At 34.8% G+C, this 15260-nt stretch overlaps 1 protein-coding gene across 1 annotated transcript; it reads right to left on the reverse strand.

The window, feature by feature from the left end:
* Positions 1-551: 551 nt before the first annotated feature.
* Positions 552-15246, reverse strand: LOC145731220 (uncharacterized). The gene is made up of 16 exons (XM_081982890.1): positions 15125-15246; positions 14883-15065; positions 13663-13835; positions 12319-13505; positions 11785-11889; positions 11482-11729; positions 11288-11429; positions 11044-11240; positions 9669-9809; positions 3891-9614; positions 3030-3355; positions 2731-2974; positions 2452-2677; positions 1954-2080; positions 1734-1900; positions 552-1243 (listed from the first exon to the last, which is right to left on the reverse strand). The coding sequence occupies exons 2-16, from the start codon at positions 15051-15053 to the stop codon at positions 1164-1166; spliced, it is 9258 nt and encodes a 3085-aa protein (XP_081839016.1). The 5' UTR covers positions 15054-15065; positions 15125-15246; the 3' UTR covers positions 552-1163.
* Positions 15247-15260: the final 14 nt, after the last annotated feature.

Consider the following 15260-nt stretch of genomic DNA (forward strand, 5'->3'; position numbering starts at 1 on the left):
ATTCGCCAATTTCCAGGAAAAACTACGTTACCTACGACCTCTAAATAGCTAATTACGCTTAGTTTTCCGTTACGTAATGACCCTCTTTACGCACAGTTTTTGTTTGCTATTGGATATGCAGGGTGATTCAGTGACTGGGAAGAGGATACTGGGAGATCCAGGACCCCGATTTTAAAACTGATAAGGACAGTTTTAAGACGGTTTGGCACTGGAAAAACTTTTCCTGTTTTTTTATTTTAAATTTAACTTCAATTTTGTTTTTAATTTTTCTTTAAATTCTTCAATAATTTGGATTGGCAACTTTCTAACTTTTGTGGTTTTTCCTATAATATACACTTGTACATAACATTAAGGTCGGTTTTGATTTCCTGCAGAATACCCAAGTGTGTTCATTTATAGCTAATTATGAACTCATGCAATTAATCCACGACCTTGAGCAATCTAATGAAAAGTGTTGGAATCTCATTAACGTGAGGTTTCATCATTCAAATCTTTATTAATTTAACTAATACCTACTTTACTGGACAAAGGAAAAGGAAAACGACCATCGATTAAAAATCATAACTTTATTTACCAATCGCAATGAAATAATAAACTTTAAACAAAAAAGAAATAAACAATGAAGGAACACTTAATAGCTTTTAGACCTATCTACAGTTATCACGGTAATTATATGATAGTCTTGAAGACTCATGGAGTGTTAATTTTTCTATATTAAACATTTAGCAATTGCATTTTAACAAAGTTACAAAAACATACATTATAAATATTTATAAAAATAAATCTATAATTGCAACGTTACAGGGTGATTTACTGTAAATTGTGTCAAATTATGATGATTGTTTTATGCATAACTTGCTATAAATAAACAATCTTTGCATAGTTTAAAAACACTATAACTCAAAGTCATTAAGAAGTAACAATTTAACAAAAAACCAATACACTCGATTATGTTAGTGTCTGACAATGTAAACAATTTCTTAAAAAAAATATTCTTTACTTTCAAAATGTAGTTCTCGTTCCTATGAGTTTTTTTAAAATTTAAGCAAGAAATTACAAAGATAACTTCCATCACCCTGTACAAACTTTTAAGAATAGACCAAACGGTCCCTACTCTTCTCCCTAATGACGGTTGGAACGTAAAACTTTACCTTAAGTGGATGCTATGAATCATTCGCTTTCGGTGGATTCTTCCCCCATAGCCAGTTTAGCAGTACTTTAGATGGGCTTTGAACATCACGAGCTGGAAAAAATTATTTAGGTCTGTTCATGCTCCAGTCAACCTTCAATTTGTACGTCATTTCAGTGGTTTTCGAATAAAAAAAAACATAAAAATAAAAAAAATAATAAAAAATAAAATAAAAATCTAACTAAACTTTCAAAAACACTCAGAATAAATAGAAAAGTTACTACTCTATAAAATCAAATATTAAAATAAGGAAAAATGGGGATATTTAAGCAGTAAATACTAAGGCGAATAATAATTTACTGGACAGTGACTTTGTCAAATATTGTAAAGTTTTAAAATATCTAGGTAGGTATTTTTTAGGTAATTTTTTTTTACGCTAAAAAACAACAAACTCACCAGATATTTAGTTGGCGATCGGTTATTTAGCTATCTGAAAGCTGAATTAGCTATCTCTCACCCTTGTCTAACTGGCATTTTTATAAAATTATTTGCCCTTCTTGGTGTACACTATTTTTTATCAGTTAGTAATAATTGTTAAACTTACACAGTGTATAAGTAGCATCGACTAGTTTAGCAGCTGCCTCAGGTGGCAATTTAGAGGCCTCATTAATATGCTGCTGCATGATAGCCAATTGCTGATGGCGCCTCGCCTCCTGCTCATCGACGAACGTTTTATCTTTCTTGTAACCCACATTCTTTAATTCCGAGAGCCTGTAAACACTTATTAGATACTTTTGTTACACTTTTGAATATCTTATACGTACTTTGTTGCCAAATCTGAGTTGTCAGGTGGTAAATGTTTGTGTAATTCTTGACTAGTTAAGGCAGGAGATGAAATACCTGGCGAAACTTCAGGATTGTTGGACACTGATGTGGAACTGGCACTTTGTCCTAAAAATTAAATGTTAATATTGCTTTAAAGATGTAAATAAACACATTGTCTTATTTATTTTTCTACTCCTACAGGAATATTGGTTCATTCCTTAACAGTTTAGAGAACGGATAAGTAGGCAATTGCCAATGGTTGAACGAAGACATAATTCTAGACTTTCCGCAACTGTGCGATATGAAATAGACCAATTACAGCTAATCTTGAACGTAAACAAAATGATTCTTCTAATTGTCATCCTCACTGACAGTTGGCATCAAAACATTGCATTTTGGCTTATGTTTTGAGGCATTTCAAAAGAACACGTGTGTTTTTGAACCACAATGACCTATTTACAATTTAAAAAAAAATTAAATAATACTTCTTCACTTACCAGCTGTGGATCGTCTAAGTTCCTCCTTCTCTCTTATGGCATTCGAAAGACGTAACTGTAAGGTGTCTCTTTCTTCCAACAATTGGGTCAACTCCACGGTAAGTTCCTCACACCGAACATCCCGTTGATGTAACATGTACAAGGCCAAATCTAATTCCGCTCTACTGACTGGTTCCGAAAGATCCTCGTCGTCGTAACTACGTTTTTGTGCTGATACTAACGGATCCTGTTTAATGTGAATTAGTATTAACGAATGCGAATATTGTTGTAAAAATTTACTAGTGTTGTGGCGCTCAAAGGTTGCGTGGTAACCGGAAGACGTCCAACGTCCATTTCCGCTATCAAACTATCGTACTGGTTACTTTTGTCAAACAATTCTTTTTTCAGTTGTTCAATCTTAGCAACTTGATCTTCGATAATTAATTTTAGCTCTTCAAGCTGTTTGGTGTCTTCATCAACCAATTGAGTCTGTTCATTTAGCTGTTGCTCCACCAGTTGCTTGGAAGCTATTTCTTCATTCAGTCTGTTATAAATAAAACACAATCAAAAGCAAGAACAGTAATCTGACATCCACTTACCTTTCAGCGTAACTTTGATTCGCATTGATAAGCTCTTGAATTTGACCTCGTAGCGTATTAAGGTCAAGATCTTTATTCGATAAGAGCTCATCATAATGCCTTTGCAACTCCGTAAGTTGATTGTTCTTTAATAGTTCTAACGAACTGTTATATTCGCGTTCTTTTTCTTGTAAATGTGCGGTCAATCTGCCAATTTCGTCACTGTAGTACATCTGACTATGTTGCCACTGGACAATGTTTTCATTTGCTTGCTGTAATTCTTGAGTTCGGACCAGGAGATTTTGTTCAGTTTCTGCAAGCTGTTTTTTGCATTCTGACAGGGAATTCTAAAAAAGAATAAGTAGAATTTTTTAGATGGTTTCGCACATAAATCGGTTTTGAAAGGAGACACAATACGAGATAATATGACAGACAGTTAGTAAATGAGGGAGAAACCAAAAACAAACTAGCCCAAGAATACAAATCACTTTAACACTGTCCTCTTCAAAAAGCATAGATTATGAGCGGTACACTTTTTTACACAAAAAAAAATTCTTTACAAATTCATTTTCGTATAATGGGATTTTCATCTCACCACTTCAAAAATTTGTACATAGAACATATTTTTTGAAAGTAAGTTAATGTTGAAAGTTGACTATACTCGGAAAATCTAAATTTTTAAACGGCTTTTGGTTCAGCTCTAAATAGCGTTTCTGACTTCTTTTGCATACTGCATGATAATCGAGACATAAAAATTACATATGAATACCATGAAACGTTGACATATGGCGACCCCTGTGACTAAAGAATTCAACATTGTTCCACTTTATTGGCAGGAAAATTAAGATTTCTCTAGTTAGTAAGTCTATGATTGAGACTTACCTGGAGAAGAAGACATTCTTCCTTTACTTTCGCTAGAGCACCATTCAACGCTTCAACTTCTTTATTACTGTCATTGCGAGCTTCATCTTCCAAATTTCTCAACTTAAAATTTAACTCACTAATTTGCTCATTTCTCTCGTGAAGTGATTGTTCCAAAGACTGTCGCACTAATTCTTGCTCCTGGATCTTCTTGGTGTTGCCTTCAAGAGTGAGTAAACAATTGGAATGTTCTTGGCTTAATTTAGTCAGTTCAGCTTCACTAAGACTATTCTGTTGCTGAAGCACACCAATCTCTTGTCGTAACTGATTCGCTTGCTCTTGAATTTTGTTCAAATCAGTGGTTAATCGGACTATTTCAGCTTCCTTCGCGTGCATCATTCCCACTTCTTTTTCAAGATCTTCAATAATCTGGTTCAATCCGGTTATTTCTCTACTTTTTTCTCCCGTCACCCTGGTTAGTTTTTCTTCCAGTTCTTGAACGAGCTGTTGAAGAATTGCGATTTCCTGACTGTTTTTTCCGGCGTTGTCTAACTGCCGCTGGAATTCTTGCAAAATATCATCTTTTTCATACGACACCGGAGCAAGCGATTGTTTCTCTAAAATTGTCACGAGTTCTTCAACTACAGCTCGTTTTTCGTCAAACTGTTTTTGAGTAGTTTCGATAATAACATTAACGCTGGCTAATTTTCTTGCTTTTTCTTCACAATCAGCTTTCAAAGACTCATATTCTTGTTCAAACGTTAAATACTTAGACAATTTGTTTTCAATTTCTTCTATGTTTTTATCCTTCTCCTGAATTGACTGGTTAAGAGAATTTACGGTTTGTTGCAGGGTCGTTATCTGTTGATGTAATCCCGACATTTTATCAACTTCATTACGTATCTCCTGATCTACGTTCTTCCTCAATTCGTTATTTTCGTTTACTAAAATATTGCATTTTTCCTCTAGTTCCTGAATATCATTCTGCATTTTTTGTTGTATTGAAGCAAAGTCTTTTTCCACCATTTCTAAATGGAGTTTCCAACTTTCTGCCACGTCCGCCCCGCGTTGGTCTACTTGGATCTGCCAAGTTTCATTTAATTCATTCGTTAAAGTGGAAATTCTATGTTGAAATTCGATTTCTTTGTTATTAATTTCAATAGTGAGGCGGTCAATTTCAGCTTGCTTGTCAGCTAACTGGGTTTTTAGTTGTTCATATTCTAATTCAGTGTTTCCTTGAACATTTAATCGATCATTCAATGTTTGGTTTTCAGCTGAAAGGATTTTAATTTGTTGAGAAAGTTCTTGTACTGTTGTTTCGTAGTCACGGCTTTCCAACATTAAACGATCAATTTCTTTGGTTTTTTCTGCAATTTCTTGAACTACTTCAACATATTCGTCATCTTTTTGCTTTTTCTCTCTTGTTAGATTGGTAACTTCTTCACACTTTAAATGGAAATTGTCTTCCAGTTGCTTCAAATTAGTTACTTCTGCTTGAAGCTGTTCTACTCTTTTGTTCAGATTAATAATAATGTTTTCTTTATCTTTCAACTGAACTTCAAATTGAGAACAAAGCCTTTCTAATTCCAGTATTTTATCGTTTAATTCCTTACGAATCTGTTCTGTGCATTCTTGCTGTTGTAGGGAATAATTTTGTTCCTCCTTTTCTTTAAAATTCTTTTCAAGGTCAGAAATAGCACGTTCGGCGTCACGAAGCGACTTTTCCAAAGTCATTTTCTCTGTCTGGAAATCAGTTTTTTCAGACAGAACCTGATTAAGTTTCAATCTGGTCTCTTCAAGCTCGCTACAAAGTGATTGGTTTGAAATTTCTCTACTTTCAAGGACAAGTTTCTGCTGTACTAACTCTTCTTTGTCTAACACTTCCTGAGCAAGTTGACATCGGATTTCTTCTAGTTGTTTATGCAGGTTTTCATTAATTTTTTGTAGTTCAAAAACTTCTTCAGCGTTGTGGCTTGATTTCTGTTTTTCTAGCTCAAGTCTTTTTGAGGTTTGCTCTTCCAACAAAGCTTGCAGTTCTTCGTTATCCAGGCTTAGTTCTTTAATAGTGTCTTCTAATTCTTTTATTTTTGCAGACTGATCTTCGGAACTGGAAGTGGTCGCCACTTTTTTTGCTTCACCAAATCCATCACTACCCCAGTCGTATTGTTGTAATTTTTCAGCGGCTTGTTCGTATTTTCTTTGCCATCTCAACACTTCTGAATCTTGAATCTCCTTCATTTCGGTTAGCCTATCGTTTGCAGCAACCAAAACGTCCACTCTCTTTAGCAAGTTACTCTTCTCCAATTTCTCTTTGTCATGTTCAGCAAGCAATTCTTTTAATTTCTTCTCTAGTTGTTGTACTTGGGCCTTTAGTTCGTCTTGTATAGTCTCGTTTAAATCGAAGAAGTCTTCTTCAGGTTTTTTACTGGCCTGTCCATCATATTTGGCTTTCAGCTCTTTATATTTCTTAATTAGTTTTCCCGATTTAACTTGCAACTGCTTAATTTCTTCCAAGTGATGCTCTCGTTCAACTTGGAACACTCTTATGTTGTCTTTTAACTGCTGCACTTCAAGAAGTAGATTTCTCACTTGTGGTGTACTTTCTACAGAGCTTAAGTGTTCAGCTTCGAGTCTGGCTTCTTCAGGTCCCCAACCCCAACCATCGTCGTTTTCCTCGAAAGCTTCTAAGCTTTGAGGTTTATCGTCTTTGGAGTAACAAAGGTATGCTTGCTTGGGTTGGATTAGAGGTTCAACTACTGGGAGTTGTTGTTCATTTGGTGGCACTTGTTGGTATTCAAGTTGCTGGAGAATGGGTTTATTTGAAGTTTGTTCCACTACTTCCTGTTGCGGTGATTCTTGATTTGCAGCACTTATAGAAGGTTGTTCTTCATCAAAACAAACATAAGCGTGTTTAGGTTGAATTGTTTCTTCTATTACTGGAATTGACTGCTGGCCGGATATTGGATTAGTTACTTCAAACTCCGTTGATTGTAAACTTTTTGTGTCAGTTGCTAAAGTTTTGGCAACATTCACCGGCACTATCTGCGATTCCAGATCTAAATTTGGCTGTTCCACTTTACTGTAAACTAACTGTGTTAGTTCGTTTATCATTTCTGTGCACTGATCCAACGCAATCTCTTTTTCCTTATCCATGTTATACAGTAGAAACTCTAAAGCTTTAATTTTCTTCAACAACGCTTCCCGTCCTTCTTCAATTACCGGTGAAAAACCAGGTTCGTTTTCTTGCTTACTGGCACCTTCACATTGGGACTGGAACCAGTCCTCTGATACTTCAGGTTGCGCAAAAGCGCTAAAAATTGGAACGGCTTCGTGACGTTCTACAACTTTCTCTGGTTCATTCTTTTTAGGCATCTTGGAAACTTCCTCCTTAAGGTTTGCGAGTTGCTGCAAAGTGGCCTGAAGTTCTGCTTTGGTACGATCTAATTCGTTTTGTAGAGTATCTAGCTCCGAGGAAGGTTGAGGAATAATTAAACTAAGATTTTGATGGGAAGAGGACTGTCCTTCTAAGCTGGTTGACGGTGGTTCGAACACAACTATGTCTTCCAGTTTTTGGTAAGATTCACAGGAAGCTTCTAAACTAGCTTTGGCGAATTCTAAAGCTTCCACTTGGAGCCTTAATTCCTGGGCTGCCGCGCGAGATTTTTCTGAATCAGCCAAAGATTCCTGTAGTTTTTTGTTTGCGTCGTTTAACGCTGAAACTAATTTCGAGTTATCAGTATTTAACTCCTGAAGCTGGTGTTCTAAATGCTCTGATTTATGATGACTTTCCTGTAGCTGTTGATTAACTTGATCTATTTGCACTGAAGCGTCACGCAGCCTTTCGTTTAATTGCTGAACTCTAGTATTTGCTGCTTCAAGATCTTCCAACAGCACCCTAATTTCTTCAACTTTACTCTCCTCGACTTCTTCAAGTTTCTTTTTAATTTCGGCCAGTTCGGTCACGGCTTCCTGTTCTCGGTCTTCCACTTCTTTGATTTTTTCAATTAGTTTCTCATTTTCTACGGTCAATTCGTTCTTAACCTTCAGTAAAGCATCCAACTGAACTTGATAGTCGGATTCAATTTTTTCGTAGTCTGACAAGTTCTTTCTATGCAATGACTCGTTTTCATTTTGAATATGTCTCTGATGATCTTCGAGAGTAATAATTTGTTTTCTTAGAGCTTCATTTGCAGCCTCCAAAGCTTGTAGTACCTCTTGGGTGGATTTCAGCTCATTAACTTTATCTTGGGACTTTTTCAGCTTGATTTTCAGTTTTTTTATGAGTTCCTCGTGGTCTTTGCTTTTTTTAAGCACTTCTGCGTGTTCTGTTTGAGTTTCTTCCAGCTTTTTTAACAAAATCTCGTCATTAGCTGTCAGCTCAGACAAGCGCAGCTCAAGCTGATGTTGTATCGCCAGCTTCTCATCAATTGTGTTTGATGCTAAGTTTAGCTTCTCTGATAAATCTAAATTGGATTGTTCTAGTTCAGATTTAGCTTTTTCTAGACGTCTAATATCTTCCTCGAGTTTGTTGACTCGATCTTTAAAGTTGCTTAAATCACTCTCAGAAGTTTCAACTAGCAACTCCAGCTCTCTGATTTTGTCGTCAGGAACAAACTTATTGGCATAAGCGGAGTCCACTTCTTCATGCAGGCTTGCGGACATTTCCTGCTGTAAGTTCGTTTCAACTTTTTCTTGTTTATTCTTCAAGTCTTGGATATATTTCTGCTGATCTGCGTTGGTTTGTTGCAGTGTCTGAATTTCTTCCTTTAGTTCTTCAATTTCTGCTCTTAAATTGGATTCGCGCCCCTTAAAATCTTCTGAAAGTGACGTCAATCGTTCCTGTAGGTTAGCAATAGATTGATCTTTGTATTTGGCTTCGTGTTCCCACCGTTCTTTTTCAACTTCCAATTCATTGTAAGCCTGAGTTTTCTTTTTTAAATTTGCCGCAATTTTCTTCATTTTCTCCAGTTGTTCTTTGTTTTTATTGCTTAACTCGGTTACTTGATGTTGTAAGCTACCGTCATTATTCTCTAACTGTTCTTGTAGTCTTAGATATTTCTCCTTGATATCTTCACTAACCACTTTGAAAGACTTATTCTTCTCTTCAATATCAACTTGCAAACTCTTAATTATAGAGTCCTTATTATTGATTTCTTTGGAAAGCTTTTCCAACTCGCCATCTTTCAACTCCAATTCGTTTTCCAGCTCCGAAATTCTGCGGTTGGTATTGAGAAGTTGCTCATTTAATTTCCTGATCACTTCATCGTTTTGAGCAATTTCAGCTTCATAATCACCAGCCTGTTCAATCTGTTTAAATAAATCGGATTTCAAGTCATTCAGCTCCGATTCCATGTTTTCAAAGCCGCTTTCTTTATTCTGCAACTCGCTGATTACACTGTTTAAGTCGCTGATGTTGATCTGAAGTTCTTTAATGTCATTTTCCCGTTCTTCAAGCTCGCTCTTCAACTTCGCAATAGTTTCCGAAGATCTAATAAGCTCCTCCTTGTTATCTTCAATTGTTAATTGATAATTGTTTATTTCATCTAAGTCTGAATTTAGTTTCGTATCGAGGCTGCTGTTATTCTCAACAGCGTCGCGCAGTCGCGATTCTAAGTCGTACTTTTCTTGTATTATCGAATCGAAATCTTTGAGTGTACGCTTCAGTTCTTCGTTTTCTGAAAGCAGAGCTTCGTATTTATGCTGCAGTTGTTTTAGTTCCACGACGGAAGCATGTTCCTCGTTTGGCTAAAAAAATTATAAAATTACAGTTCAGAACACAAATGGGCAAGTATAACTAACCTGTTGGGACTGTTCATCGACGTTCAAATTCTCTATTTTCACGGTTAAAAGTTGGTTTTCTTCTTCAAGTTTTTCCTTTTCATTCTGCAATTGTTCATAGGTCTCTTCTAAAATATCCTTGTTATTTTCAATTTCTTTAATCTGAAACAAGATAAGCAAAAACTAATAAATGTAGTTTGTTTTTGTTTCTGAATAACTCGAAAATACAAATATAAGAAACGCCAATGAAAACTGCATTCACGATCATTACGTCATTCCTTATTCTGAATTACGCATTTACATAGAAACGGTCAACGTTTCTGAATCTCACTTGGCCGTTTCTGAACTGCATTTGGAAATGGTGTAGACTAGCAAACAAAGTATACAAGCGAAAATTGATTGAAATTTTAGTTGTACTGTAATGTTCTGCTTTTCTCAGGCGTGTATGTACTTTTCATGACAGCCAGAGCTATTTACCAGTAACCTGACCTGCGCTTTGCACACATTCGTTCGTTCATTTTCGTATTTGTACTATACAAAAAATGAAATTTTGCCCCAAAATTTCAGTAATACTGAACAAGTTTATTTTTTACTTTAATAACAATATACTGATATGGTAGAATACTACAATTAAAAAAAAAACTATGGACCAAAGAAAAAGCAGCATAAAAACCTATTGAAACTAAACTTAATGTTCTTCGAGGCATAGCAACTTTAAGAGTGTTGCCAATTTGAAGAATTATTAATATAAACAATAGGAAAAAAATACGTTAAACACTAGCTGAAGAGAGAATTACTGCGGATGCATCTTTTCCATCAATATTACGAACTGAAGGAGATAATGTTTTCTTGTCAATATTTAAAAAGAAAGCATTAACAGCAACAAATAACCGACACGATGTGAACTCTAGCAGCTGTTCTACATTCATACTATAATTGTCTAATACTCATGTTTTGCTATCGAAATTGCAAAATTGAGAACCTTTTACTACGGTAAAACTAATCGAGGAAAGAAGTATCAAGATGTTTGTATAAGCAATACAAGAGATTATATCACTCATTTAAGAAATATAGCCATCAACTTCCATGTAAATGCGTAGTTTTGGCCAATCAGAACGAAATTATTAGAAAAATATCACAAGTGAGCTTACCGCAAAAATACTATTATTACCCTTCAATATCCCATTGTATTGAACTGAGGGTTTCACACTTCAGAATGAGCATAACAGCTTCTTTTAATTGAAACACTATTCAACAACTTTGGCTCGTAAATTGTCAAATAAGTTTGCATAAAAACTGTCAACAAATATTTAAAAAAATACTCACCACTTGTAATATAATTATTGACAATTTTAGAACAATTACAAGTAAAACTTTTTGACTAAAAAATGTTTACCTTTATATGTAGTGTATCATTCTCTTCTTTCAAACATTCCATTTTTTGCATAACCTCCTTCCTTTCTTGAGCGAAGATATCAATTTTCTGCAGCAATTCGGCAGTGTCTTCGCTCAACTGCAACACAGACTCGTTTAGTTCTGCTGCAGGTTCAATGTTGTCCTCCTCTCCGCACTTTAAAGATTCGGTGGTAGCGTCTGCAATAAAGTTCTTAAAATCTTGTCATTATTTAGTAACACACTACCTTCAGGATTCAAATGTTTCTGGTAAGCAGCCAATTCTAATTTTTCTTGTTGGGTCAAACCTTCTACGATTTCAATACTCTCGGCCGATGAAGCTTTCTCAGCACTTAATTTTTCAAGTTTATCTATAAGCTCCATATTTTCCTGCAAGTTTAAAATTAACATACATTTTAGCTGAATAAAAACAGTTTTGCACCTGAATGTATGACTCCAATTTGTTATTTAAATCCATTTTTTCGTTCTTAATCTCCTCCAAATTTTGTAACAAATCGACTTTTTCGGCGTTCAGTAAGTCAATTTGCTCATTCAGCTTTTTCTTCTCTTGCTCCAGCAGTTCTATTTGCTCCTCATAGTAAATTGACGACATTTCTGATGATACTTGACTGCTTACTTTAACCTCCTCTTCGCTTCTTACCTTTAAATCTTCTTTGAGAGAGAGAACCTCTAAAGAAACTTAAATATTAAACCCAAAAAAATTGTTAAATGTGGCGACAAGTACCTTCTTCAAGAATCATGATAATCTTGTCTTTTTCAGATAAATTATTTTCCGCTTTAGCAAGATCTTCCTTAAGTTGTTCAATTTCTTTCCTGGTTTCAGAATGTTCTGTAATGATAATTATACAATATTATATATTAGAATAAGCGAACAGGTTAAAAAAATACGCTCAAATGGCTCTGTAAGTGGGCTTTCACACCAAAGTAGCGTGCAACGTGCGACATGCTCATTTTCTACTAAATTCCGTGGCATAGTAATAAAAAATAGACATTTAATAACTCGTAAAACATTAGAATCAGGTCTCATTAAGAATACTAAATGTGATATCACTTCTTTGAAAACATTTTAGATCGATAGATCACGAATTATAACCTCAGTAACCAAATGTTCAAAATTTTCCATAAACATCTAGTAAGGTACCATCCATGTAATTCTCTACAAACAAAACGTACAAACCTATTTTCGTAAAAATAAAAGCCCCTTGTATTATCACACTCCTTACCTAAGTAAACCTTTATATTATTTGAAATAACTCACCATCTTTAATGCTGCTAGATGAGTCAACCATTTCCAACTGCAGATTTCCTTTCTCATCCTCCAGTTCGGCAATTTTTTCATTTAGTTTGCTTATTTCGTTTTGTAGTTGTCCAATAAGTGTATTTGCGTCATTCATTTTCCTGAATTGATCAAGCTTCTTGTTCAATTCTTTCACTTTACTTTTTTGAGTTGCTCTCATTTTAATCATGTTTTTATTGCTTTCATCAAGTTGTTTCTTCAGTTTGGCAATCTCCTCGCTTTCAGATTTTGTATCTTTTGAATCACTTCTACTAGCTTGTTTAAACTTATTTTCTAAATCGCCTATTTGTGTTAATAAATTTGAATTTTCGAGTGTGAGTTGAGAATTTTTTTCTGCGATTTTGTCCTTCTCTTGGTTCAGATTTTTTAGACTAAACAATGCATCTTCCAAGTCTTGTTTGAAGGAATTCAACTGTTCAAATTCTTCTAGGTTCTTTGTACTATCCTGTTGAGAAATTTGCAATACAAGCACATCCTTTTCTTCAGACATTTTTTGAAGTTTCTCATTCAGCTCTTCAACTAGTGTTGATTGGCTCAAATTTTCCCTTTTTAACTTTTGGATTTCATCATAGAGTTCAGTGATATTGGTATCAAAACCATCTGGCGTTGATACTCCAGCCGATGTTTTCTGTTGCAACTCTGCATTTTCACTTTGCAACAATCTGTTAGCTTCTTGCAACTCAGCGATCTCAAAGTTTTTAATTTTCAAGTCGTTAAGGAGCGTCAATTGTCGGGCTTTCATTTCACCCTCCAAAGTAACGAAATTTTCCTGCATTTTTCTCATCTGCTCTTTAGTTTCATCCAAAGCGTCTAAGGTGCTTTTTCCTTTTTTGCTTAAACTATCGGTCATTAACGTTATTGCTTTTGTTCTAGCGTCAATAACAGAATCTTTTTCTTTCAGGTTCTCTTGGAGATCCAATATAGAACCTTCTAGTTTTTGAGTTTTGGTCAAAAGCGCAGTAATTTTTCTTTCTTTAGTTAATAAAATATTGTAGAGTTCCTTTTGAGGAGTATTCTCGTTATAGGTTAGATTTTTGACATCAACAACAGAAGCAGCAATGTTTACAGAATCTTTAAATTGAGCTTGCATCTGAGATACCATTTCTTCTATGCCTTTTTGGCTTCTACCTCTTTGCGCTAATTTTGCTCTAAAATTAAATATCTTTTAAATTCACAATGATTTATATCAATCAGCTTTTGATATTTGAAAAGAGTAAAATTATACATTAGACTTCAACTAAAGTAAATATTTTGTCATTTTGTTTAGTGTTGACCAAAAATTAATGAAATGAATCAAAAACTTACTTGTTTTCTTCCATTTGTTGTCTGAGCAAATTAACCCTTTCTTTCTTATTTGCATCAATGCTTGCACCACTAGTGTTAAGGCTCATGCTTACACTAGTCACACTGGACTCACTCTCTCTTCGTTTTGACCTTTTTGCTCTAACCTTGTTCAAGGTGTTAACATATTCCTCTACCTAAATCAAGAACAGTATGTTCACTTTTGCACGCAATTCTTTCACACCCTGTATAAGACAGTTAGAGTGCATTAAAGCAAAAGTTTTTTACATCAGTAAAAAGCCAATAACCCAAACCCAATGACAGTCCCAACCGCATTAAAATCTGTTGGTTCGTTTCGAAATGGCGAGGTTTTGAAAATGACACAACAAAATCACTGTCCCAGTTGACATGGCGAGTAGTTTATCCAATCTGTATACAAAATTTTGTTTTTTCTAACCTGAAACACCCTGTATAGTCCTCAGCATTAATTCAGTGAGTTTGAGTAAAATTCCTTTTGCTAAGCAATTAGTTGTGGGCTGTTGCGCTCTCTTTCTCACAGGCAGCTATTTAGGGGACCCAGATTGGAAACAGAGGTGACCTAATTAATCTCGGTTTTTAAGTTGTGTGCATTGATTTCTAGTTAGCACAGTTTGCTGTTTGTTGCTGTTTAAAAAATACAGTCAAAATGAGGATAAAATAACTAATAAAACACAGGGTGTTCCATTTAAAATAATCAATATATGTGTCAAACATTTGACAAGTACCTAGTTAAAATAATACATCAATTTGGTAATCAGTTTTTGGCAATTCAGAAAAAATACTGCAACCACAGCTTATTAAACCAAGGCATTGCAACTTTGCTGTTTCTATGTTGTCAGAGCAAAATTAAGAGAGACTACTATTGAGTAAAATAGCAAAGCAAATATAATGATGTATAAAAAAAAAAGTTTAAAAGAATACACTCTAACAAGTGTTAGAAAAGGGACATGACATCCCAATAAATAAGCTTTAAGGGTTTGCCTTATGTATGCTCAGGAATAACTTCTTCTAAAAAGACACTACCTGAAATCTTACATCTTGTGTCACCACTGAGGTTACCACAATACTCTACAAAACTGTAATGGCTTTTTTTTAGGTAAATAAACTAAACCATCTTTTCCCAAAATGCTCTCTACACTTAACAATTGATATACCTACTTTTATAACAAACAAGTTTATACTTCCTTAACAACACTTTGACTAACCTTATCTTGAGATACACTGCTCTGTTCTTTCCTTAACATTTCCTTTAGTTGATTGATAAGCAGAAGCTGTTGCTCATTCTGGTCCTTTAAGTCCGACAACTCTAGGGGAGTTTGAGAAAAAGGGGGATTGGGATTGCTCCCCCCTGGATCAGGATTTTGATCCTCTGACATTATGCGGCTTAACTACAATACAATTTTAGTTTCAGTGTTTCAATGAACTGGAGATATATTTAGTAACTTACTTTGAAATTGGGCAACAATTCTTTTGATATATTTTTAATAAAAAAACTTTTTAATTATCAAAACATTGAAGAACAACCATCCAACCATACTTCACTTCCACGTACACATGACAGTGACAACTGACATTTCAAAGAA

The sequence above is a fragment of the Ips typographus genome, linkage group LG6, assembly GCF_016097725.1.
Source record: "Ips typographus isolate SLU linkage group LG6, UJ_Ityp_2.0, whole genome shotgun sequence".
Lineage (NCBI taxonomy): Eukaryota > Metazoa > Arthropoda > Insecta > Coleoptera > Curculionidae > Ips > Ips typographus.

Excerpts from the sequence above, each read along its gene's own strand:
- LOC145731220 (XM_081982890.1), bottom strand. The coding sequence starts at position 15,053 with ATGTCAGAGGATCAAAATCCTGATCCAGGGGGGAGCAATCCCAATCCC. Across the intron at positions 2,975-3,029 it reads AATCAAAGTTACGCTGAAAG|ACTGAATGAAGAAATAGCTT; the intron begins GTAAGTGGATGT and ends TATTTATAACAG. Across the intron at positions 1,244-1,733 it reads CGATGCTACTTATACACTGT|CTCGTGATGTTCAAAGCCCA; the intron begins GTAAGTTTAACA and ends AATTTTTTCCAG.